The 24,488-nt window shown below is 36.9% G+C and overlaps 2 protein-coding genes and 1 long non-coding RNA gene across 10 annotated transcripts in view; 1 reads left to right on the top strand and 2 right to left on the bottom strand.

Moving 5' to 3' along the window:
* Positions 1–24,488, bottom strand: part of LOC127956062 (gastrula zinc finger protein XlCGF7.1) — a 148,087-nt gene that overhangs the window by 60,004 nt on the left and 63,595 nt on the right. The window lies entirely within an intron of this gene.
* LOC127955947 (zinc finger protein OZF-like) overlaps positions 1–24,488 on the top strand; it is a 171,886-nt gene that overhangs the window by 122,857 nt on the left and 24,541 nt on the right. For 2 of the 5 annotated variants that reach the window (XM_052553632.1, XM_052553631.1), the window contains exon 2: positions 371–5,042. The exons of 2 other annotated variants lie outside the window; for them this stretch is intronic. In XM_052553632.1, the coding sequence (XP_052409592.1) occupies positions 371–1,914 (1,544 nt within the window). In that variant the 3' untranslated portion in view covers positions 1,915–5,042. Of the gene's footprint in view, positions 1–370; positions 5,043–24,488 lie in introns of those variants that run through there. One more of the 5 variants, XR_008153415.1, reaches the window with a different exon arrangement.
* The window catches only part of LOC127956120 (uncharacterized), a 46,014-nt gene continuing 22,742 nt past the window's right edge, over positions 1,217–24,488 (bottom strand). The window contains exon 3 of the long non-coding RNA XR_008153486.1: positions 1,217–1,353. This is a non-coding gene — a long non-coding RNA (uncharacterized LOC127956120). The remainder of the gene's footprint in view (positions 1,354–24,488) is intronic.

Genomic DNA, 24,488 nt, shown 5'->3' with positions numbered 1-24,488 from the left:
CGTCCAGCAAAATTTATCGTGACAGCCCTATCAGGACCTTGGTTTAATGTCCCCTCCGACCCCAGAAGATTAATTCTACTGACAGTTATAAAGATTCAAGTACTTTTAGATAGTTTGTTGTAATAGAAACAATCTTTAGAATAAAAATGAAGCATCAAATGGGGGACAATTTCTTTCAACAAAGTATGTTAGATAATGTAGTTGATCAAACATATTGAATAGTTCTCCATGTAGAAACATGGGGTTTGTGTATGTAATGTTTTAACAATGATATTTTTATATTTGCAAGAAGGTTTAGTTAAAAAAATGGCATCAGAAAGAATAAACTTTTCAAGTTACTGACAAGTCAACTGTTTTTGCTTTATTTTAGAGTTTATTGAAGAAAGTGAGGAGAACAAAAAATGGAGTGAAGTTGAGGAGAAAAATCATGTCAAAACTGGAGAAAAACCTTTGAGTTGCTCTCAAACTAAACAGGAAGATCTAAAGAAAAGAGCTTTCACCTGTACTCTGTGTGGAAAGAGTTTCACATACAAATATCATCTTGATTTTCACCTGAGAGTTCATACTGGAGAGAAACCGTTCACTTGTAATCAATGTGGAAATAGTTTTGCACACTTAAGAACCCTTAAGAGACACATGAGAATCCACACTGGAGAAAAACCTTATAAGTGTTCACACTGTGACAAGACATTCAGACACTTATCGCATCTAAAAACACATAAGAGGATCCACACTGGAGAGAAACCTTATAAGTGTTCACACTGTGACAAGAGATTCAATAATTCATCAAGTCTGAAAATGCATGAGAGGATCCACACTGGAGAGAAACCGTACACTTGTGATCAGTGTGAGAAGTGTTTCACACGCTTATTACAACTGAAGGATCACTTGAACATCCATGCTGGAGAGAAACCCTACTCATGTGTTCAATGTGATAAAACATTTATGAGGGCTTCAAACCTGAAGAAACACCTGACAGTTCATACAAAGGAGAAGCCGTATTCACGCTTTTCAAATTTGAAAGGACATCAGAAAATACATACTGGTGAGAGAGAGTACATGTGCTCTGAGTGTGGAAACACTTTCACTTCAGCGGACAGTTTAAAACAGCATGAGAGGATCCACACTGAAAAAAAACCTTATAAGTGTTCACACTGTGACAAGATATTCAGAAACTCATCTTATCTGAAAACGCATGAGAGGATCCACACTGGAGAAAAACCATTTGAGTGTTCACACTGTGACAAGAGATTCAATCAGTCAGTACATCTGATAACACATGAGAGGATCCACACTGGAGAAAAACCTTATGAGTGTTCACACTGTGACAAGAGATTCAGAAACTCAACGTATCTAAAAACACATGAGAGGATCCACACTGGAGAGAAACCATACACATGTAGTCAGTGTGAGAAGTGTTTCACACGCTCAGCACACCTTAAGGATCACATGAACATCCACACTGGAGAGAAACCTTATAAGTGTTCACACTGTGACAAGATATTCAGAAACTCATCATATCTGAAAACACATGAGAGGATCCACACTGGAGAGAAACCGTACACATGTAATCAGTGTGAGAAGTGTTTCACACGCTCAGCACACCTTAAGGAACACATGAACATCCACACTGGAGAAAAACTTTGTAAGTGTTCACACTGTGACAAGATATTCAGAAACTCATCGTATCTGAAAACACATGAGAGGATCCACACTGGAGAGAAACCGTACACTTGTAGTCAGTGTGACAAGTGTTTCACACACTCATCACAACTTAGGGATCATCTGAACATCCACGCTGGAAAGAAACCCTACTCATGTGTTCAATGTGATAAAACATTTTTGAGGGCTTCAGACCTGAAGAAACACCTGACAGTTCATACAAAGGAGAAGAATTCAAGTTTTTTTGGGTGAAAAGATTTTTTCAATTGTGAAAATATATCGGAAAACACATACTGGTGTAAAAAAGTGCAAGTGCTCCAAGTGTGAAAAGACTTTTACGTCGGGGCAGTTTAAAACAGCATGAGAGGATCCACACTGGAGAGAAACCTTATTAGTGTTCGCACTGTGACAATAGATTCAGGCCCCGTCCACACAGAGACGCGTTTCTGTGAATACGCACAATTTTTTTAATATATAGGCGTTTCGTCCACACGCATCCGCCGTTTTTGTAAGGTGAAATCGCTATTTTTTGAAACCGAGTCCCAGAGTGGATAAATTTGAAAACGCCGTCTTTGCGTTTTCGTCTGGACGGCTAATCCGTATATTTTCAGAAACAATGACGTCATCAGCCCACGTCTCCCCCTAGTCAGACACCTCTACGTCACGTAACGGCAACAAAAACATGAACAAACACTGAACAATTGTCTTTTTATTAACTAACATGAACACAGATTAATAAATGTATTGTTCCATGTTCGTTTGTGTACCATGCGCAAGGTTTATGAGCATAGTCCAAGTCTTCTTCTCTGTTTTTAGTGTATCTCTGTGTCAGAATTACAGTGCCACATACTGGTCTGGCATGTATACTACATTATTTTGCGGTTTCGTGTGGACGCGGATATTTCTTGAGACGAGGAAAAAAAAAGATCGGATTGGGGTAAGCTCCGTCTCCGTGTGGAAAGGGCCTCAGTCAGTCGTCAAAGCTTCAGTAATTCATCTGCTCTACACATACATACAAAAAACTATCACTGTAAGGCCCCGTACAAACAGAGATGCCTTTAGCTGTATATGTACAAATTTTGTATCCTATTGGTGTGTCCTCTAGACGGATCCGGTGTTTTGGCAGCATGAAACTGCAAATTTTTCTTAACGGGTCCCAGAGTGGATCGATCTGATGTGTTTACAATGTGTTTACACTCTGCTTTTGAAGAAATATTGTAGTATCATGCTACAGTCTTCATTCTGTCAGCTGCAGTTCTGGTGTCTCTGTTTTTGTACAACATCACATGCATTCACATTGGTGTTAACTCTTAACTGTGCGTTCACACCGCCGGCGTCGAGAGCATCAAAAATCGCTCTTGCTGCTCTGCTCATGACGCTGCAGAAAGATTCGTGAGCGCTCAGACGCTCTGACGTAGATCGAATGCTTATTTTGTTTTTAAAGCGGCCGCAAAGCAGACAAGTGTCTTGTTCTCGTGCGGACTAACCACAAGGAGAGTAACGTTATAAGTTAACCTCATTAAATATTGTTGTGGACGAAATATTAAGATCCTTTACTTAAAACGGACAATCTCAGACACCTTGGTCCACGTATCACTTTTGAGAAATTTTTTATGTCCCTGTACGCAAACAGGGACACATCATAGATAATTGCAAACGCGAAACAGCAATAATCAACCTGTCCTATATTGTGCTTGGGAACAAATGTGGTTGGAGCTGCATTCTCTGGAATCCTCTCAAGCGGTGGACTTCTACGTTCCGATTGGTTGCTGCCCAACCGCGTCATAGCTCATTACCATAAAGTTGCCTTGATTTCAACTCTCCTCAACGCTCTCAACGGCCAAGTCGAGCCGACATTGAAAATGACTTCCGTCCGCTTTGACGCTCTAGACGCCAGTGGTGTGAATGCACAGTTAGAGTTACTCTCACGGGTCACTGCACTTATTTGCAGACACAAAAGTACATTACTTTTATGTGCTTTAAAGCCTTACTTGTTCATTAAATTTATTGAATGTTCCTGCAAAGTAAACCATGACATACAAATGCACATAAAACGTCTACGATGGTACATCAATGTTTCACAGACAAACCGTGAAATTACTGTTCAATTAATTTGCTTGTTAAGTTAATGTAAACTCATGAGGCAAGAAACACTTAAAAGCATACTCCTATAGCTTAAATATTCTGGTTACATTATCCTAAGCTCTTTTCAATAAAATCTATGCAAAATAAGGTTGCCAACCATTCTTTATAATATAGAATTGTCCTGTATTTAAGCCATCGGTGAAGCGTTCTCTATGAAAGCTATACAAAACAGTTTCTCCTGTATTTTCGCAGGAATATGCCATATGGCCATCTAGACCATACAAATAACACATTAATAATTCTTTTTGCACAAATCTTTGTTTGAATTGCGAATGTAGCCTCTCAAGAAAGGCTTTAAGACCTTGCAGAATACTCTGATGCCTGAACGCTCTCACTTCACTCGAGCTAACGGCAATCCAAGGAAGAGGATTTGGTCCATGCAATAAAAAAATAAAACATCTTGAGATTAAAATTGTTACATTTCGAGAGAAATGTTGAAATAAAATATTGAAAATAAACTTGTTAAATTACAATAAACTGTTGTAACATTTGGACAAAAAATAAAATGAAATAACTTTTTGTAAGGGTAATCAAAACAAAGTGCAAAGAGAAAAATCACACTATTCTTGACTTAAAAACTGTTGTAATACAGTTGCTTTAGGAGTTAGTCTATATAGTGTTTATATTTAGATTTGTTCATTAAGTTTATTGAATGTTCCTGCTAAGTAAAACACACACACAGTAAAGATTATTTAACAGTATGTTGAACATAGAAAGCTGCACACTTCTTATGTTTCATTGTTTGTACCTCTCCTGAGTCCTAGAGTCTCTGGCCATGGAGCGAACGGTCACATTGCATTTGACACTAACATTTAAGTAAATGTTAAAATGCACATTTTGTTGTGAATCTTTTTGTTATTTAGGATTTCTGTTAAAGTGTTATCTGATTGTTTACTTTTTCATTTTGTTTGGTAGAAGCTACATGGGTATATTTAGAGGTTGTTGGTACTACCCCGTCAGTCGGTTGATCATCTGAGCTGATTTCAGTTCTTGCATTGTATTGTTACTCTGCTAGCAGGGCAGATTTATTCTTTTTGTATGTTTTAGTTCAGTTATTTTTCCTTTATTTTAGTTGAGTTTGCAGGAATTCTGTTGAACTTGGCTCTTGATATATCTGCTTCTGTGGATTTGATTAACATTTTTGTTATTGTTTTGAGGGAAGAATAAATTGACCATTTTTTCCACAACTGCCCTGCTTGTTCTTGGCTACCACCACTAGGGGTGCTCCGATCACGATCGGCGATTGTTAATGCGCATCTCGTCAGTAAAGCCGGTTTTCTAATCAGCGGTTAATTCCATCAGGTGCGTGATTTCACATAGAGCAGCTGTTACTACACAGAGCCGTTGTTAATAGAGAAGATGCACAAATCCACTTCATTTTCAGCGTTTATTGGCGCTTCTTCTCAGTTAACAACGGCTCTGTGTAGTAACAGCTGCTCTATGTGAAATCACGCACCTGATTAACCTCTGATTAGAGAACCGGCTTTACTGACGAGATGCGCATGCGTCCTTGAAGGCCCTGGAAAGTTTTTGAAAATAAACATACATAGATACGGGTTCTTGAATATATACTTTGTACAAGAAATCTTCTGAAAAAAAAAAAATCCATATTCCCTCTGGTCTGCTAATGTTAATTTACCAACACTCTGTGGTCTTTGCCTTGATTTCATTTTATTTTGACAAAAAAATAAAATGCTAAGAATAAACTAATTGAATAAACACACTCGTTTCATGTTCATTTCATCTCATTGGATGGCGTTATTCAGTGGCGAAAAATAGAGAATAATGCACAGGGGAGAGGTATATTTTATGATCGACTGGGATCGAAACTTTTCTTCCTTTTCTCATCAAATATTCCATCAGAAAAGTGTAAATCAATTGCTTAATGAGTGCTTAATAGTAATGTATTAATAAGAGTTAGGCTATAGGGAGGGCTTTGTTGTCCCAATTAGGCATTATATATATATTTAATTTCAATAAAAAAAAACATTGTTATTAAAATCAATGTTATTGTGCACCCCGTTAATGTACAACAATACACAATACAAGGTGCAAATAGTATCTGCCATTAATTACTAGTCAAGTCACCTTTATTTATATAGCGCTTAAAACAAAACAGATTGTGTCAAAACAACTGAACAACATTAATTAGGAAAACTGTGTGTCAATAATGCAAAAGGACAGTTAAAGACAGTTCATCATTGAATTTAGTGTCATCTCCTTTCCCAACAAGTCAACGATATCACTGTTGATGAACTGACCCCAACTAAGCAAGCCAGAGGCGACAGCGGCAAGGAACCGAAACCGAAACCGTGACAGAATGGAGAAAAAAGTCTTGGGAGAAACCAGGCTCAGTTGGGGGGCCAGTTCTTCTCTGACCAGACGAAACCAGTAGTTCAATTCCAGGCTTTAGCAAAGTCAGATTGTGCAGAAGAATCATCTGTTTCCTGTGGTCTTGTCCTGGTGGTCCTCTGAGACAAGGTCTTTACAGGGGATCTGTATCTGGGCTCTATTTGTCCTGGTCTCTGCTGTCTTTCAGGGCAGTAGAGGTCCTTTCTAGGTGCTGATCCACCATCTGGTCTGGATACATACTGGATCCAGGTGACTTCAGTGACCCTCTGATCTGGATACAGACTGGATCTGGTGGCCACGGTGACCTCGGATTAAGAGAGAAACAGACTAATATTAGCGTAGATGCTATTCTTCTAATGATGTAGCAAGTACATCGTGTTATGGGAGGTGTTCCCGGTTCTGGTTTACCTAATTAATGCAGCCTAAAAATCCTTTAACAGATTTGGATATTAAAAGCATATTAGTATGTTATGTGTAATCCAGGTTAAAGAGATGGGTCTTTAATCTAGATTTAAACTGCAAGAGTGTGTCTGCCTCTCGAACAATGTTAGGTAGGTTATTCCAGAGCTTAGGCGCCAAATAGGAAAAGGATCTGCCGCCCGCATTTGATTTTGATATTCTAGGTATTATCAAATTGTCTGAGTTTTTAGAACGCAGTGGACATGAAGGATTATAATTTAAGAGCTCATTCAAATACTGAGGTGCTAAACCATTCAGGGCTTTATAGGTAGTAAACAATATTTTAAAATCTATACAATATTTGATAGGGGGTCAGTGCAGTGTTTACAGGACCGGGCTAATATGGTCATGCTTCCTGGTTCTAGTAAGAACTCTTGCTGCTGCATTTTGGATTAGCTGTAGTTTGTTTACTAAGCGTGCAGAACAACCACCCAATAAAGCATTACAATAATCTAACCTCGAGGTCATAAATGCATGGATAAACATTTCTGCATTTGACATTGAGAGCATAGGCTGTAATTTAGATATATTTTTAAGATGGAAAAATGCAGTTTTACAAATGCTAGAAACGTGGCTTTCTAAGGAAAGATTGCTATCAAATAGCACACCTAGGTTCCTAACTGATGACGAAGAATTGACAGAGCAACCATCAAGTCTTAGACAGTGTTCTAGGTTATTACAAGCAGAGTTTTTAGGTCCTATAATTAACACCTCTGTTTTTTCTGAATTTAGCAGTAAGAAATTACTCGAGTATGCATTCCATTAGTTTTTCAAATTGGTGTGCTTCACCGGGCCGCGAAGAAATATAGAGCTGAGTATCATCAACATAACAGTGAAAGCTAACACCATGTTTCATGATGATATCTCCCAAGGGTAACATATATAGCATGAAGAGTAGCGGCCCGCCCTAGTACTAAGCCTTGAGGTACTCTATACTGCACTTGTGATTGATATGATACCTTTTCATTCACTGCTATGAATTGACGGCGGTCATATAAGTACGATTTAAACCATGCTAATGCTCTTCCATTAATGCCAACAAAGTGTTCAAGTCTATGCAAAAGAATGTTGTAGTCAATAGTGTCAAATGCTGCACTAAGATCCAATAGAACTAATAGAGAGATACAACCACGATCCAATGATAAGAGCAGATAATTTGTAACTCTAAGGAGAGAAGTCTCAGTAATATCGGGGTAATATGGGGAATATCGATGGTCGTTTCGACAATATCAAAAAATCGTCTCGATCAACTTCTGTTTCTGCAGTTCATGAGACTTTGTCTAACTTATCACAAAGAGTGTTGTCGAGTGAATCTCGCTTAATGGAAGCCGAAAATAGGATCTCTACCACAGAAGACGTTTTCAGGCCCGCGAGAGTGAGTTATCTGCTTTGACGAAAACTGTGACCCAGCTTCAAGCCAAAGTGGACGATCTAGAGAATCGTGGAAGACGCAAGAATCTGCGAATCGTCGGCTTGCCCGAAAAAGCGGAGGGCTCTTCTCCTCTTTCTCAATACCTGAGGGAAATTATACCGAAATGGCTCGACCTCTCTTTCGACCTCAGGCTTGAGATTGAAAGAGCGCACCGATCCTTCGGACCTGCTCCAGGAGTCAACGACCCACCGCGAAGTGTATTGGTCAGATTTCTGCGTTATACGGACAGAGAACGGATTCTAAAGGCAGCCTTGAAAAAACGACAAATCATTCACGAGGGCAAACAGGTACGCTTCTTTCAAGATCTCTCCGTGGAGGTGATGAGGAAGCGGAAAGAATTCGATTCTGTGAAGAAAATTCTTGTCGATCGCAAAATGTTCCGTGGATTCGCATATCCAGCCAAACTCCGCTGTCTTTGTGGATCAGAGCTTCGCACGTTCAGCACTCCGTCCATGGCAGAAGAGTTCATACAAGATAAGTGAAGGGATTCTTAATTTTTATTTCATCTTTACCGTATTTGGAGGTAGTGACTTTAATTTTCTCAAGTACTCATATGCCACTTATTTGTTTGTAAACTGTTAAAATGACAAATGTAATTCAAAACGGAGTAATCATTTTTCTCTGTGAAAATTCACTTTTTTGATGTAGTATTTATTTTTTATTTTTCTGTATGAGTACACTGAGATACTTTATCGGAGCGGTTTAACATAGTGTCTCTCAAATGTGTATGATCCTGAACCTTATGTTGGTAACAGGTACTTTTTTTTTTTTTACCCGAGTCCAATGGGGTACAGAGACCTAGGTTTATGGGGGGTTTAGTTGGCACTGTCAGTTGGGGACAGAGCCGGGGGCGGGAGAGAGGGAGTCGTTTTTTATTTTTTGGATGTTCCTTAGTTAAAAATTTGCCCATCAGATACTTTTGTCATTTCATCTTCATAATGGAAACTACAGTCTATTACATTTTTTTCTACACTTAGTTACAATGCAGAGCTCGAATAGATTCATGACATGGAATGTTAAAGGATTGGGGCATGTGATAAAAAGGAACAAAATACTGACCTTTTTAAAAAAGGAAAAAATTACAGTCGCTATGCTGCAAGAAACTCATCTATCAGACAGCGAGCATTTAAAATTGAAACGAGACTGGGTGGGTCAAGTGTATTATAATTCATGCATAGCTAACCCTAGGAAGAGAGGTACAATTATTCTAATTAATAAGTATTGGCCATTTATTTTGGAAAATCAAGTCAGAGATCCTGATGGTAGATTTATTTTGGTCACTGGTCTTATATTTGGCCAGCACATTACTATGATGAGTGTTTACGCACCTAATGAAGATTCTCCCAAATTCATGTCCAAAATAATTTTGTTATTCAATGAACACTGTAAAGGTTTAGGAATTTGTGCTGGAGACTTCAACTGTGTGATAGATGAAAGACAAGACAGATCTTCGTCGGGAGCTTTAATCAATTCTAAATCTTCTTTAGTACTCAAAAATTTATGTAAAGAGACTGGCCTAATTGATGGTTGGAGAGAAATTAACCCTACCACTAGAGACTATACATTCTACTCTAGTCCCCATGGCTCATACTCAAGAATTCATTATATTTTTATCCCAAAGAACTGTTTTAATCTTGCAACTCTAAGTCAAATCGGTTCAATCACTATTTCAGATCATGCTCCAGTTCAGATAGATATCAAATTAAAAACCCCACTAAAGAGAAATAATACATGGAAATTGAACTGTTCCTTGCTTTCGGACCCTAAATTTTACAATGTTATAAGAGACTCAATACAAAATTACTGGTTAGATAACAAAAACTCACCTGTCTCTCCTACAATAATGTGGGATGCAGCTAAAGCTACAATACGCGGATATATTATTTCTTATACTGCTGCACACAAGAAAGCCCTTTTATCTATACGGCAAGATTTAGAAAAGGAGGTTAAAAGACTAGAACTCCAACATAGCTCAAACCCGACTCAATCTAATTGGTCTGCTTTATGCCATGCTAGGGCCAAATTGAATCTTGACCACACCAATCATATTAAAGTTATTGTTCCTTTCTAAACAGAATTATTATGAACATGGAAACAAATCGGGTAGATTGTTAGCATACCAGATTAAAAAAGAACAATCTGAGAGGGCAATTAAGTCTCTAAAAATGCCAAACGGTGTCACCACATATGATCCTGTACTTATTAATAATTCATTTCGATCCTATTACGAATCACTGTATAGTTCACAAATAAATGCCTCACAAGAAGAATTTCAAACCTTTTTCAATAACATTTCTCTACCAACCATTTCAGATGACGACAGAGACTATCTTAATTTGCCTATAACACCAGAAGAGGTCCTAGCTGCAATACAATCAATGCCATCTAACAAATCCCCCAGACCCGACGGATTTCCCCCGGAATTTTATAAATCATTCTGGCCCGAGCTCTCTAGCATTTTTCTACCAGCTTTGCAAGCTAGTTTAGATCAAGGCATAATACCTCAAACATGGAAAACTGCAAATATTTGTGTATTACTTAAAAAAGATAAAGACCCACAAGACTGTGCATCATATAGACCAATAAGTCTACTAAATACAGACTCTAAAATCCTGGCAAAAGTTCTGGCATGTAGACTAGAGAGTATACTTCCCAAGTTAATTAAGCCAGACCAAACAGGTTTTGTAAAATCACGTTATGGCACAGATAACGTACGTAGACTTTTAAATGTTATTAATTTTGTCCAGCGTGACGGACAACCTGCACTCGTTCTCTCCCTCGATGCTGAAAAAGCTTTTGATAGAGTCGAGTGGGACTTCTTGTTTGCCACTCTTGAAAAATTTAAACTAGGGAATAATTTTATTAAATGGATTCAGTTGCTTTATACCGATCCTAAGGCAACAGTAATGGCAAATGGTATCACTTCGACTCCGTTCCGCATAGGTAGAGGCACGAGGCAAGGTTGCCCTCTTTCACCTCTGCTTTTCGCCTTAGTGATCGAACCTTTAGCAGAACTTATTAGACAGAGCAGAAGTTTCCATGGCATTATAGTGGGCAAAGAAGATCATCGAGCATCACTTTATGCTGATGATGTGCTTATATTCATGTCCAAGCCGGAGCAATTTATACCAGCTTGTCCCTTCCTTACAAAACTTAAAACTAATTTCTCCTTTCCAATTATCAGAAACGGGCTTTAGATATCTAGGCGTTTTTGTCACAGCTTCACTTAATGACCTCATAAACAACAACTATACACCTCTTATAGAAAAACTCAAGCTTAACTTAAAAACATGGTGCTCACTCCCAATCTCGTTTCTAGGAAGAATAAATGTAATAAAAATGAATGTACTTCCCAAGCTCCTATATTTATTCCAATCCATTCCTAGCTACTTAACAAATTCATTTTTTAAAGATCTTAATAAACACATCTCGAAGTTTATTTGGAACAACAAAAGACCACGTATTAAAATTTCTAAATTAATGAAGCCAAAAGATAAGGGTGGAATAGATCTGCCAAATCTTCAGTATTATTATTGGGCAGCCCAAATTAAAAATATAATCAGTTGGTGTAGTGAGAGAACCAGTTCTATTTGGTATACAATGGAAGAAATAGCTTGCGCCCCTTTACCAATAACTTTTTTGCCATTTATTAGGAATTATACAAAGCTCAAAAACATTTCAGAACATTTCACTATATTAAACACTCTTCGAACTTGGAGAGATGTAAAGATATATTTAGGAATTTCTACTTCTCTTTCTTTGTCCTCCCCACTTTCTTTTAACCCTGATATGCCTTTAATGTTACAGAATATTGGTCTCTCAACATGGCTGAATCTGGGGATTTCTCAAATATCTTGTTTATTTTCAGAAGGCACCCTGAAGTCTTTTCAGCAGATCGTAGATCAGTATAATGTTCCGAAGTCCAATTTTTATATAAATCTACAATTGCGACACTTTTTAAAGCCAAAGATAGATAAAGAAGAATTGAGAATCAAAATAACAGATATTGAAGACCTTTTACTGAATCCAACTTGTTTAAAGGGATTAGTATCAAGAATATATGACATTTTGTCTAATAATTGTTCCTCTACATGGCTGGGACTTAAGGGTGTCTGGGAGAAAGATATTTGGCAAATCATTGAAGAGAATGACTGGGCTATCGTACGTGACAACATATTCCCGAAATGTACCTCTCTTGGGATCCACGAGCTTAATTTTAAATTCTTTAACCGGATATATCTTACACCGACACGCATTAAGAAAATGTTTATTAATGCCACTGGCCTGTGTTTCAAATGTAAAAAAGATAAAGGTACTTTTATTCATTGTTTTTGGGACTGTGACAAAATTAAAGAAAATACATAAGGTAATGAAAGATCTTCTCAAGTTAAATTTTGAAATGACCCCAGCTTTGTACTTGTTGAATCTCAATGTAGACAGTTTGTTTAACACAAATGCAATACAGTTATTTATCATCCTGGTATATCTTGCAAAACAATGTATTTTGTTACTCTGGTCTGCACCACAAGCCCCATCTTTCAAAATGTGGATATCACAGATTGCTTCATGGTTACCACTTGAAAAACTTACCTATGATAAACATAAAAAGTCTGACAAATTCTGGTCAATTTGGTCTGTTCTATGGGATTATATAAAAGAGCTCTCTTAACGTGCACGAAGAAATGTTTTTGGTTATATATAATTTTCTGTTTAATTACTACTCAAGTGCTGCATTGGAATGGATTGCTTGTACTCTGTTGTGTAATTGCGGTGGTATGTAACTTTTAATTTGATTATTTATTCTTTATCTTTTCTTATTAATGTTTTATCTCCTATGTTGTAAGACTGTACATACTGTAACATGAATAGACAAAATGATGTTATTGATGCTATGTGAGTATATGGGCAAACAATAAATAAATAAAAAAAATAAAAATAAAAAAACAGTCTTTTGTGGTAGAAGTGTTGGTTCTTCCATACTTGTAACAAGAAGTAGAATTTACACTTTTGTATAAGACGCCGATCGTTATGCGCATCTTGTCAGTAAAGCGGTTCTCTAATCAGCGGTTAATTCCATCAGGTGCGTGATTTCACATAGAGCAGCTGTTACTACACAGAGCCATTGTTAATAGAGAAGATGTGCAAATCCACTTCATTTTCAGCGTTTTTTGGCGCATCTTCTCAGTTAACAACGGCTCTGTGTAGTAACAGCTGCTCTATGTGAAATCACACACCTGAAGAACAGCAGCACAAGTATGGCCATTTTAGATCTTGTAGAGAAAATAAATGATGCTTTTGAAAGTAAAGAAGTCGGTATTGGGGTCTTCTCGACCTTTCAAAAGCATTCAACACGATTGATTTTCAAATCTTACTTGGAAAACTGTCGCATTACGGGGTCGGGTGTGGCTCTTCAGTGGTTCAGTGATTATGTTTATGGAAGACGGCAAAATGTGACCTTAAATGGTATTGATTCTGGAAAATATAGGATATGGGGTTCCCCAGGGATCTATTGTGGGGCCACTTTTGTTCATTGTTTATATTAACGATTTTGTACATTGTTCCTGTGATGTTCATAAAATACTCTTTGCTGATTACACACCTGTTTGTATCCCACAAATATTTGAATCATCTTGAAAAACTCTTAAGTGATAGACTAACAGAAATAGATACCTAGTTTAAATGTAATAAACTATCGCTAAACATTAGTAAAACCTTTTATATTGAATTTCGATCAAGCAGTCATAAATTCAGTCATTAAAATTAATTTAAACATAGATGGTAGAGCTATTCAAAGAGTGGATGCAATAAAATTTCTGGGAATACATATAGATCAATTCAGAACCTTTAAGAAACATATTAATGAACTGGTTAAAAAATTATCTAAAATTGTGGGTTTGTTCTTTAAAGTGAGACATGTGCTCCCATTAGATGTGCTCTTATCATTGAATAGGACTCTGTTTGAGCCTCATCTGATTCATTGTAATATTATTTGGAATAACACTTATCCTACTTATATTGAGCAAATCTTGAGATTACAAAAGGGATCAAAGCATGAATTGACAAAGAAAGTTGATGAACAGCATCATGGTACCAACAAAGCCGGATTGGAGAGGTTTGGTTTTGTCAACTCAAAACTAATCCTGTAACTCTGAATTTGTTCAGCTACCATCATGGTACAGGCCCCTGAACAATAAAGATTGGCTGACAACAGGAATGACCTGCCAATCAACAAGTGTATAAAAAGACGTTTCTGTGATTTCTGTGTGACAGAACCAGTACCTACAATACGAGGTTACTGGTTTTCACTAAACCAACCAAAATAGAAACTAAACAACCCTGAATGTCACAGTAATATGACGCTAATATTTGTATTATCAGTTAATTTTGTTTTATCTGTGACAACAGTGTACAGATTGATCTTCCCCTTCCCATGACCTCATTTGTCATCAACCTATGGATACAAGAGTAATGCCGAATAATTAATTATACATGACACATTATGAGGCAGGTGTTATAGTCTGTGTTACGTGTTCATCATATGTAGTATAATGCAGATATCATACAAGTCCTCCAGTTGGTACTAGATTAAAAGTCATAGGCTCACCCAAACTGGCATGTTTTTCTCTTTTTGCAGAACAACTGATATTGCGCAATTTCAAAATGTAATACCAACACTATTTCAACAACTTGGCCTGTAAATATTAACTTCATTCATTTTCTCCTCGCTAGCAACGGTAAAGTGCAAAATTATAGGATAACAGAAGAGCGCACAAGAAAACCAGAAGAATCAGATTAACTACCTTCAATCTAATAATATTTTTAATCTACCGTATTTTCCGGACTATAAATCCGGACTATAAGTCGCACTTTTTTTTCATAGTTTGGCTGGCCCTGCAACAAATAGTGATACCTGCAACTTATTTATCAAAATTAATTTGACATGAACCAGGAGAAATGAATCAAGAGAAAACATTACCGTCTACAGCAGTGAGAGGGTGCTCTATACTGCTCACTGCTCCTGTAGCCTAAACTGAGCAGCATAGAGCGCCCTCTCGCAGCTGTAGATGGTTTGAGATAAATGCGACTTATCAATCACCTTTATTTATATAGTGCTTTAAACAAAATACATTGCGTCAAAGCAACTGAACAACATTCATTAGGAAAACAGTGTCAATAATCCAAAATGATAGTTAAAAGCAGTTCATCATTGAATTCAGTGATGTCATTTCTGTTCGGTTATATAGTGTCTTTGCATTTATTTCCAATCAAGTGAACGATATCACTGTAGATGAAGTGACCCCAACTAAGCAAGCCAGAGGCGACAGCGACAAGGAACCGAAACTCGGTGACAGAATGGAGAAAAAAACCTTGGGAGAAACCAGGCTCAGTTGGGGGGCCAGTTCTCCTCTGACCAGACAAAACCAGTAGTTCAATTCCAGGCTGCAGCAAAGCACATTATATTTTATGGATTGTACAGCGCATCAAAATAATAACTTTTTAACATGTATTAGTGTAAGCCTGTATTTTTTTTTTACTTGTATAAGAGCTGTAATTTAGAGTAAGAGAAAACATGTAATTTTTCTTAGCAAAAGCACAATATAGACAAAATTATTTGACGTTTATTTAACCTTATATGGTGTACTTTAACTTGGCGTCAAAGTTCAAGAACGCATATTTGCAGCAGGCATTCTTTAAATTTGTGTCGTCCAATGGGATTGTAGCCCGCACAGTGCATTTTATGCGCGCAGCGAAGAAGAGAAGATTGTGCACCACGGTGATCCGACATCATGGCTGTCTCACTTCAGACGTTGTCAACGGAGGATATTCTTGAAAAACTAAAAGAAGCTGGAATACATGTCACTGAAGACGAAGCACAGAAATTCAGAGGTAAGTTTAGTTTTAAGTACTGTGAAAATCGGTTGGTTCCCTTTCGATTCACGTTTAATTGACATTGCATCTGAAACGTTAGCTAACGCTAGGCCTAATGTAAACGTTACCTGTGGGGCGTGAGGGAAACTTGTCTTCGAAAACACTGACATGACGAAACCAATCCATTGTTATTAAATTTTAAGTGTATTGTTATTATTACAATTACAATTTATTTATCCCGAAATCAAGATAGCTTTTCACATAACTTATACTCTTTTGCATAGCTTATAGGTTAACGTACTCAGACGCTGACAAAACAGAAGTGAAACGGTCATAGAATCTGTTCAAACATGTAGAGTTTTGTGTGAATCAACACAGATGAAAACAAACGAGTCCATGTTCCTTTGCAGACCAAGAGACAACAAATTGTCTGGGGTAAGGCAAACTGATCCCTCATTAATTATCAGCTCATTGGCTGGTTTACTCACATCCAAGACAGTTGATCTGAAAATGGCCAAAGAAAAAAAAAAAGAAGAAAATGAATATAAATAAAATCCCAGCAAATAACAAACCTTCTATCGTACCATTTGTTCTTGAAGGAGATGTCCCTTCTGTGGCCACGAATCTCTGCAAGGCCTGAGGTTTGCTATTTGAGTGAGAGCCTCACACTGGTGTCCACACGTTAACTTCTGCTACATTTGCTGCAAAAGCTCTCATTGTAAAGTGTGCACATATGGACAACTGACTATTTGGTAAGAGAATATGTAATCTCATGAACTATACTGGTATTTCTCAACACTTACCCAACTTGTTGTTCTCATTAGAAATACCTGAATAAAAAACAAAATAATAATAAAGACACGAAAACAAAACTATTTGACATTTAACACCCGTAGATATAAATAAACAACTACATTTTACCAATGACTGCTTGTGCATGTTTGTTCAATGTAACAAGCTCAACGTCCAGACTTCTTAATCGGATCCATTCTTGCCGTGTTTATGATGGGAGTTTCTGTGATGGATTATGTTTCTGATCAATAAAATCTGGGTACTTGGCTTATTCATGTTTAAGAAATAGTTGTTTTTTTTCCATTTGTGAGAAAAAATTACAACCACTTGACTGTTGATACACGGCCAGCAAGTTCGGAAACAAGCTCAGTCTTCCTTAGTACATCTTAGTCATCCTTTGTATTTCCCTCATGCAATTTATTATAGAGCACATAATGCTCCGACGATCCTCTTAATGGATGCCCATTTATATCAGGAGTTTCCTTTGCCTTTATTGACCATGGAAGTCTTACTGTGAGCTTCCCTTCTTTAGCACATTGGATGTTTTCAGCAGTAAACAACTTTGTGGTTCTTTATTTCTGTGTGAAGCTGCAAAATGAGATCCATTTTGGATCCTAAAAGTCCATGCCACAAGACTTGCATAGTTTGTTCACCTCTTCCACCTGTCAAACAGCAAACACACCAAGATTCAAATTGTATATGTATTTAAAGACTAAGAATCAATAGATTTTGGAGGAATAAATGTGGAAAGGATGGTGAAGTTTACCTTCATTGCCATCACTTGTTCCAGAAGTCTATCTTCAGGTATTTCTACATTGACCTTCTCAGATGATGTTAGTTTTTTGTGTACCCTCTCCCACTCTGTGTTGTAGACCAAATTTGATTTCCTGGTTTGTGGCCCAATCCAGGGTGACCATTTATTGTAGTCAGGCTGTACAACAAATGGCTTTGTTTGCTGATCTGTATGCACACAGTTAAAAGACAATAACATAAAAAATATAAAATTTTGAGACTGGAATAAAATTATACATTCCTATGTATGAAAGCATGTTAAGTAAATTATGCCTTACTGAAGGTTTCCATAAGTCAATAAGAAATGATTTCTGAAGAGAGTGAAGTCCAAAATTCTTCCATGTCCACTATACCATTGTAATCTGATGGATCAGGGATTTCACTTACTGTGAAAGACAGTTGAATCAAATAGATAAATATACTATGATGTAAATAAATAAATAAATCTGTAACACCTCAAATGAATTGTAAAACATTTTCCTCACCTGGCAGGCTGAACACTCCTTTCTTATGCAGATCCATGACAACAATGGCTGGATTGCAGCCACATTTTACACATGAATATATGTATTGATGGTCTGTAAAGCTTCAAAATGCATGTATACCCACAGTATACGGCTGTGTGGAGGTATTTTAACACCTAATGACAGTTCCATGGCTTCAAAAACTCTTCCTGCTGCGGTGTGAGTCTACAAAAAAAATTACACTCAATGTGCTGTTTTGGACCTTGAATGCTATGCTTGACATGAAAAGGAACAGGATGTCCCCTAAATGCTTTTGCCACTGCATAAATGCCTGATTGTGGGTCTATAGGCTGACTCAGTAAGTGGTATTCTTTTGTGATGTCTGGGAACTTTGAAGAATGATTTCTTTGCATATGGCGCTTCAGATTTTTCAAATACAAAGACACATTGCAGTGATGACCCTCCACGATCGTTTGACTTAATTTATTAACTCTTAACAGGGCGCTGGGTCACGCTGCCTGCGCTCGAGGTGGAGATTTTGCCCTGCCTGGGCTCGAGGTGGAGATATAAATATATTTTTTCCTTTAATAAAACAACATGCATTTTTGTTATTCGTTACCTGTCCTTTATTTTGACATAGCTTATTGGGAAAAAGACATTTGTCTGTAAACTGATTAAGAAATTGTTGCATGTTTAAATGTGAAGCAGTGTATAATTTCGTTCCCATTATTTAGGCCTAATTTGATTAAAACAAGAAACAAATAAAATTAAAGCGGCACGATTAAATCTTTGTAACTCTATAAAACACGATAAAAAAAAAAAAAAAAGCTTTAGTAGTTGACAACTAAAGTAATTTTAAAGGGAACCTTCTTTACTTGCTTTTAAAGTAGGGTAATATCATATGGCCTAAAAAAAGAATCCCAGTTCTTGTTTTTTAGAAAAAAAATTTCTGATTTATGATTTAAACCGATTTTTAAATCCATATTCAAATGACGAAGAAACTTTACAAAACAAGTTTTAATATAGTTCTTCAGAAACACGCTCCGCCTTCACTCCATGAATAAAGTATTTCAGTATGTTTGAAATGTTATGTTCATAACATAGCATATAAAATTATAATAATAATAATAAAAAAATAACAGGAGAGTTTCAAAGTGGCTTAAGCTATGTGTAAACTTTTTTCTCTATATCACATGCCAAACTAATAACATTGTAAGCATTACATCTTTAATTGCTGCTTTCTGCTGTGAAAATTTTGTTTGTGATGAAAATAACATCTTTGTCAGTTATTTTATCTAAACCGATCGATTAACTTCTTCAAGATTTCAAAATCAGATAGCATGCTGATAATGTAGTAGCACTGTAAGATTATATTTGTTTGAACGCATTATTGCAAAAGCGATTGAGTGTGAATCTGTTTAAATCATGCTTTAACCCAAAAATAATCAGTAAAAGAAACAGACAAACTCTTAACATTCCGCTCGACTCTTGCAGTCATTGTAACCTTCTGATCAAGCTAAATATGTTTAACATGAATTCTTGCTGAATATGCAGTTATAAGGCTGTTGGCATGAATTGTAGGCTACTCGTGATGGAGCGCTCTTGGAGCGGGTGAAAACCACGACGCTGATATTCAAGTGTTTGTGCAAAAATTATTAATGTGCATTAATGACAGGGAGGCGCCGTCTCATCACTTTAATTTTTACATGATAATGAATGTATAATTTTTTAATTAACATAATATTGTGGTGTCTCACATACATAAAAAATATATCTACAGAAAGCTTGAAATGTTTTTAAACTAAAAGGAATAGTGTAATGTGTGAATGTGGCATTTCTCTCGTCGGAGAGAGCCAGCACTGTGAATATAACCAAAACAACAGTCCTATATAAACCGGTTCAGCAAGTGAAAGCCTCATAAGACACTGTACATATGAAAGAGCAATTCACACCTTCATCTCGACCCCCACAAGCCATGAATAACTATCCAAAACCCAACCCCCTCCAGCTGAAAAGAATTCGGTCTGTGTTTTGGCTCTGAGGAACAGTGTGTTACTGGGCTGAAACATGCCTGCACTCAGCAGCACTAGGCTACTATTTGTATTCATAATTTTCTCGCAGCCCATATTATTATTTTCACAAGACCATAATGATAATAATAAATCATCAATCATCAATTAATAATTAATCATTATTTTATCATTTATCATTGTTATTTGTGATCGTGGATGTTTGAGAAAGGCTTTAAGACCAAGCGGAGTCCTCTGTTCCCGCCTCACAGCGCGCGGGTCTCAGAGGCTTCATTGTCTGCGGTTTGACTTTACTGAATCAGATTGAAGCAAATTCAACTTATTGATCATGAGCCCAACATTTAGAAAGGCAGGAAAACATTCATTTTAACAGAAGGAAGATGTATTTCATTGAGCTAATGCTGTTAGAGAGAGAGAGAGAAACATGTCTAGGGCTATTCTTAAACTAGGAGCTCATTATATTGAAGTACAAATCCAAACACCAGAAATGTTATGCATTTTATTTATTCACATGCTGTATGGTTGAAATAATATTTTAGTTCACAACTTTAAGTTCTGTTGTTTAAAAATAATTGCTTTATTGGCTAATGTTTCATAAACCTTGAGTTGTTATGCTCTAAAATTTCACAGTATTTTTACCACCTAAATGACTAATCTTTGAAAGTCACAATTCTATAATGGTCAAAATTACTCAGGCCAATGGTATTTTTTAATGACATTATTTTATTATTATTATTTTTTTTTTTTTTTAAATAATTGTAGCCTACATAAATAGGTAAAGCAAAACAAATATTCGGATTTTCCCTTATTTTTTCCCTTGTTTTCTTAAAGAATAAACACGTATTTTTTACAAGAATAAACATAACATATTATTAATTAATAAAAATAATTTAAGCAATTAAAACATTTTTTTTAAACTTGAATTTAAATAGGCTACTATTAAACTAACTTTAAATTCTCAAGGAGTTTATAAGTAAAAAAAAAAAAGTTCTAAATTATTATGATAATTCGATTTTTTTAAATGAACAATTCCTGTATAAAATGGGACAGCAACCTTTATATCAGTGGTTCTCAACCTTTTTTTCCAGTGGGCCGCACTATGTTCTAAGTGCAAGTCGCATATAATTTACATATTACATCAGCAATACAAACCAACCTGATTTATAATATTATAGCCTAACTATTATGATATATAATTTATTACATTCATTGAAATAAACAATTCTACTCCCCATAAATAAAACACCTGATGCTGTCGGGAGCTGACCAATTTTGTGAGATTCAGCTTGAAAGGAGTGACAGCACAAAGAAGTTGCGATTGTAACGCCTGTGTCATACTTTCCGCATGAGCAATCCGGACGCGTACATGGCCAGCGCGGACGCAGACTTATTAAATTTATATTTCTGAATGCGCAGGCTGATGGCCAGCTCTGCAATTGCCCAGAATTATTGCACATCTGTCTTTATATTCTTTTATTGACGGATTGCAGAGGTTTGAGTAGCAACAAGCTTCTTCACTCTGCCTGCACATGTGCAATTTTGCTCTTGAAGCCTACTGACTACGCGCACCTGTCCTCGCGGTTGTCTGCTCAGAGCCTCTGCACACACTCTCCAATGACGATTTTTACATCACGCCTACCTAACGGTCCATAGCAGACTCGCGGACGCAGAAAGGTTTTAAGATGCAGGCTTGTATGACCTGACGCGCAACATTTCAGAAAATATGCAATCACAAATGTAGCCTATTTTGATCCAAATATGGAAAGCACTTTTGAATTTAATAATATGAGGTTCTCTCAGGAGATGTTTTGCCACATTTCTTCAATTAAGGATTGCTACGTAGTGTATGGTGTTTCTATTCGCCTGAACTTCTTCAAGTGAGTTGCAGGGCACACCCAAAATCCAGCACTTCTCCTTTACTACTGATACTGCGACTATTATTTTTTCTATGTGTTCATTCGCTGGCATTTTACACATTTCTTTTTTTTTCTCCCTTAAAAACAAATTTGTCCAATATGATGCTCAATTTTACCTTAACTAATGGCTATGTGTTCGTTAAATGCGTAATGTTATGCGAGTAGGTCTGCTCATGTCTGAAAATAATATATGAAACACAAAATAATTGAACATAAAAAAACATTTGGCTATAGCTTATATTTCTTAAGTGCATTTTTAAATTAATGTAAAAAAAATATTGTAAAACTGAAAAAAAAAATATTTGTGTTCAGCATGGTGGGCCGCATTTGAATTCGTGACGTAGCTCCATGCTCACTTAATAGGCCTAGCCTGCAATGTTTCTTTTACGCGGCTGAAAATAACTGTGCTTTCTGTTACTTAGCCTGTGTCTGTCACTCGTCCTCTTAAAAGTGGATGTTTGTGCGTAGCTTTGTTGCATTTGACGGGGGAAGCCGTGGCCTAATGGTTAGAGGGTTGGACTCCCAATCGAATGGTTGTGAGTTCTAGTCGCGGGCCGGATGGAATTGTGGGTGGGGGGAGTGCATGAACAGCTCTCTCCCCACCTTCAATACCACGACTTAGGTGCCCTTGAGCAAGGCATTGAACCCCCAACTGCTCCCCGGGCGCCGCAGCATAAATGGCTGCCCACTGCTCCGGGTGTGTGCTCACAGTGTGTGTGTGTGTGTGTGTTCACTGCTCTGTGTGTGTGCACTTTGAATGGGTTAAATGCAGAGCACAAATTCTGAGTATGGGTCACCATACTTGGCTGAATGTCACTTCACTTTTCACTTTTTTATATTGAAACTTTGTTGATGTTTTTATTGTCATGCGTGTTCTGGTTACTTGCGCATGATTAAACACGACTCTTTATATGGCGATAAAAGATAGCTTTGTTGCGTTTTTTTTAAAGTGGGGATTGGGGGTGCGCCAACCCGGTTGGGACATAGAAGGGGGTGCGCAGGGGAAAAAGTTTGGGAACCGTTTTAGTATACTTTGTTGTTAAACTACACAGGTAACTTCAGAGTGAATAACCTGACTCACTCGTCTGTGGAGATGGGAGTAAAACATCACAGATGGTATGTATTTAGGAAAAGTGAATCCATTTATTCTATATATGCTCATTCAAACACAGGTTTCTGTTGAAATGGTTTATCAATCAGAGAATTGAGAATTTAATTTGTCAATACTTTGTTGTTAATCTACACAGGTAACTTCAGCGATGGAAGGACCTTCCTCACTCATCTGTGGAGATGGCAGTAAAATATCACAGATGGTAAGTGTGAAGTGTGTGTGTGTAACCTGTAATGGTATTAATAAGGGTAAAGGAATCCTGCTCCTGGAGAGCCACTGTCCTTCAGAGAGTTACTGCCGGGCACGTGTAAGTAATGCGTAAGCAACACATTTTTGCGGCATCTAAGAGCAATCACATAGCATGCCTAAGCAGCAGTGTAGCCATTATTTCTGAGCCAGATCTATTATTATTACACTGCTCATGCTGATTGGGGTTTAAGCTTACGTGGCGATGACATATTTGGGCTAAAATCTCATCCAGCTTTTTTCCATCCAGCGCATGTTACGTTAATAGACCAATTCAGAGTAGACGTCACAGTTACGTCACTTGCAGCTGAGCGTGCATAGAAAAACACTGGGAACAAGTGGAAGTAAATGGGTAAAATCCATGGAATAAGAGAAAATATATATTATTATTTGCAGAATGCAAATAATTTTTATAGAATACTGTCGTCAAAGATGCCATTTGAAGCTAAACGCTGACGTTTAAATGGACATATTTTGGATAAAAACTGCTATGATTACTCTACTTTTAAAGCAATACATTTAATTTAAACAATAGGTCTACATAATATTCACATTTGATGTTCAATGATGTATTATATTATTACATTATTCATTTAGCTGACACTTTTATCCAAAGAGACTTACGTTGTATTTGACTTGTCTTGGCCCTACAATCCTTACTATTAACATTTTCACATAACATTTATTTATCTCACAATTCAGACTTTATAACTCGACTAAAAAAATAGTGAATTTGTCAATTCTGAGAAAAATCTGAAAAGCTGGGAAAAGAGAGAATGATGAGTTGTTTTTCCTTATTAGAATTGTGAGATATAATCTTGGAACTGGGAGAATAAAGTCATCCCTGTTTCGGATCTGTAAGACTATCCCACTATCTAACGTCAATTTCATTGAATAACAGCGCTTATCGCTGAATGACAAGCTCTTGTAATATGCAGAGAGCATTTTGAAAATAAGATCTAATCAATATAATCGGCAACCTTTTTTAACCTAACAATTTTATGTTATATCCATGTAATTCTCCACCTATAACAGGTTTTCTGCAACCATGATGCGCACACATCCTGAAGGTTTACAAACCTGTAATTGGTCTATATCGAACAATGGCGCTTTACACTCAAGCCGATTCAAAATACACTAGGGATTTCAGTTAACAAAGTGAGTTTAGTCATCCGCACAGAAGTCGTACATCAACAACAGTAAAAGAGAAGGGCGTCA

Source organism: Carassius gibelio, chromosome B4 (assembly GCF_023724105.1).
Source record: "Carassius gibelio isolate Cgi1373 ecotype wild population from Czech Republic chromosome B4, carGib1.2-hapl.c, whole genome shotgun sequence".
NCBI lineage: Eukaryota > Metazoa > Chordata > Actinopteri > Cypriniformes > Cyprinidae > Carassius > Carassius gibelio.
The sequence above is the reverse complement of the archived record's forward strand: the minus strand, read 5'-3'. Positions and strand labels throughout refer to the sequence as shown.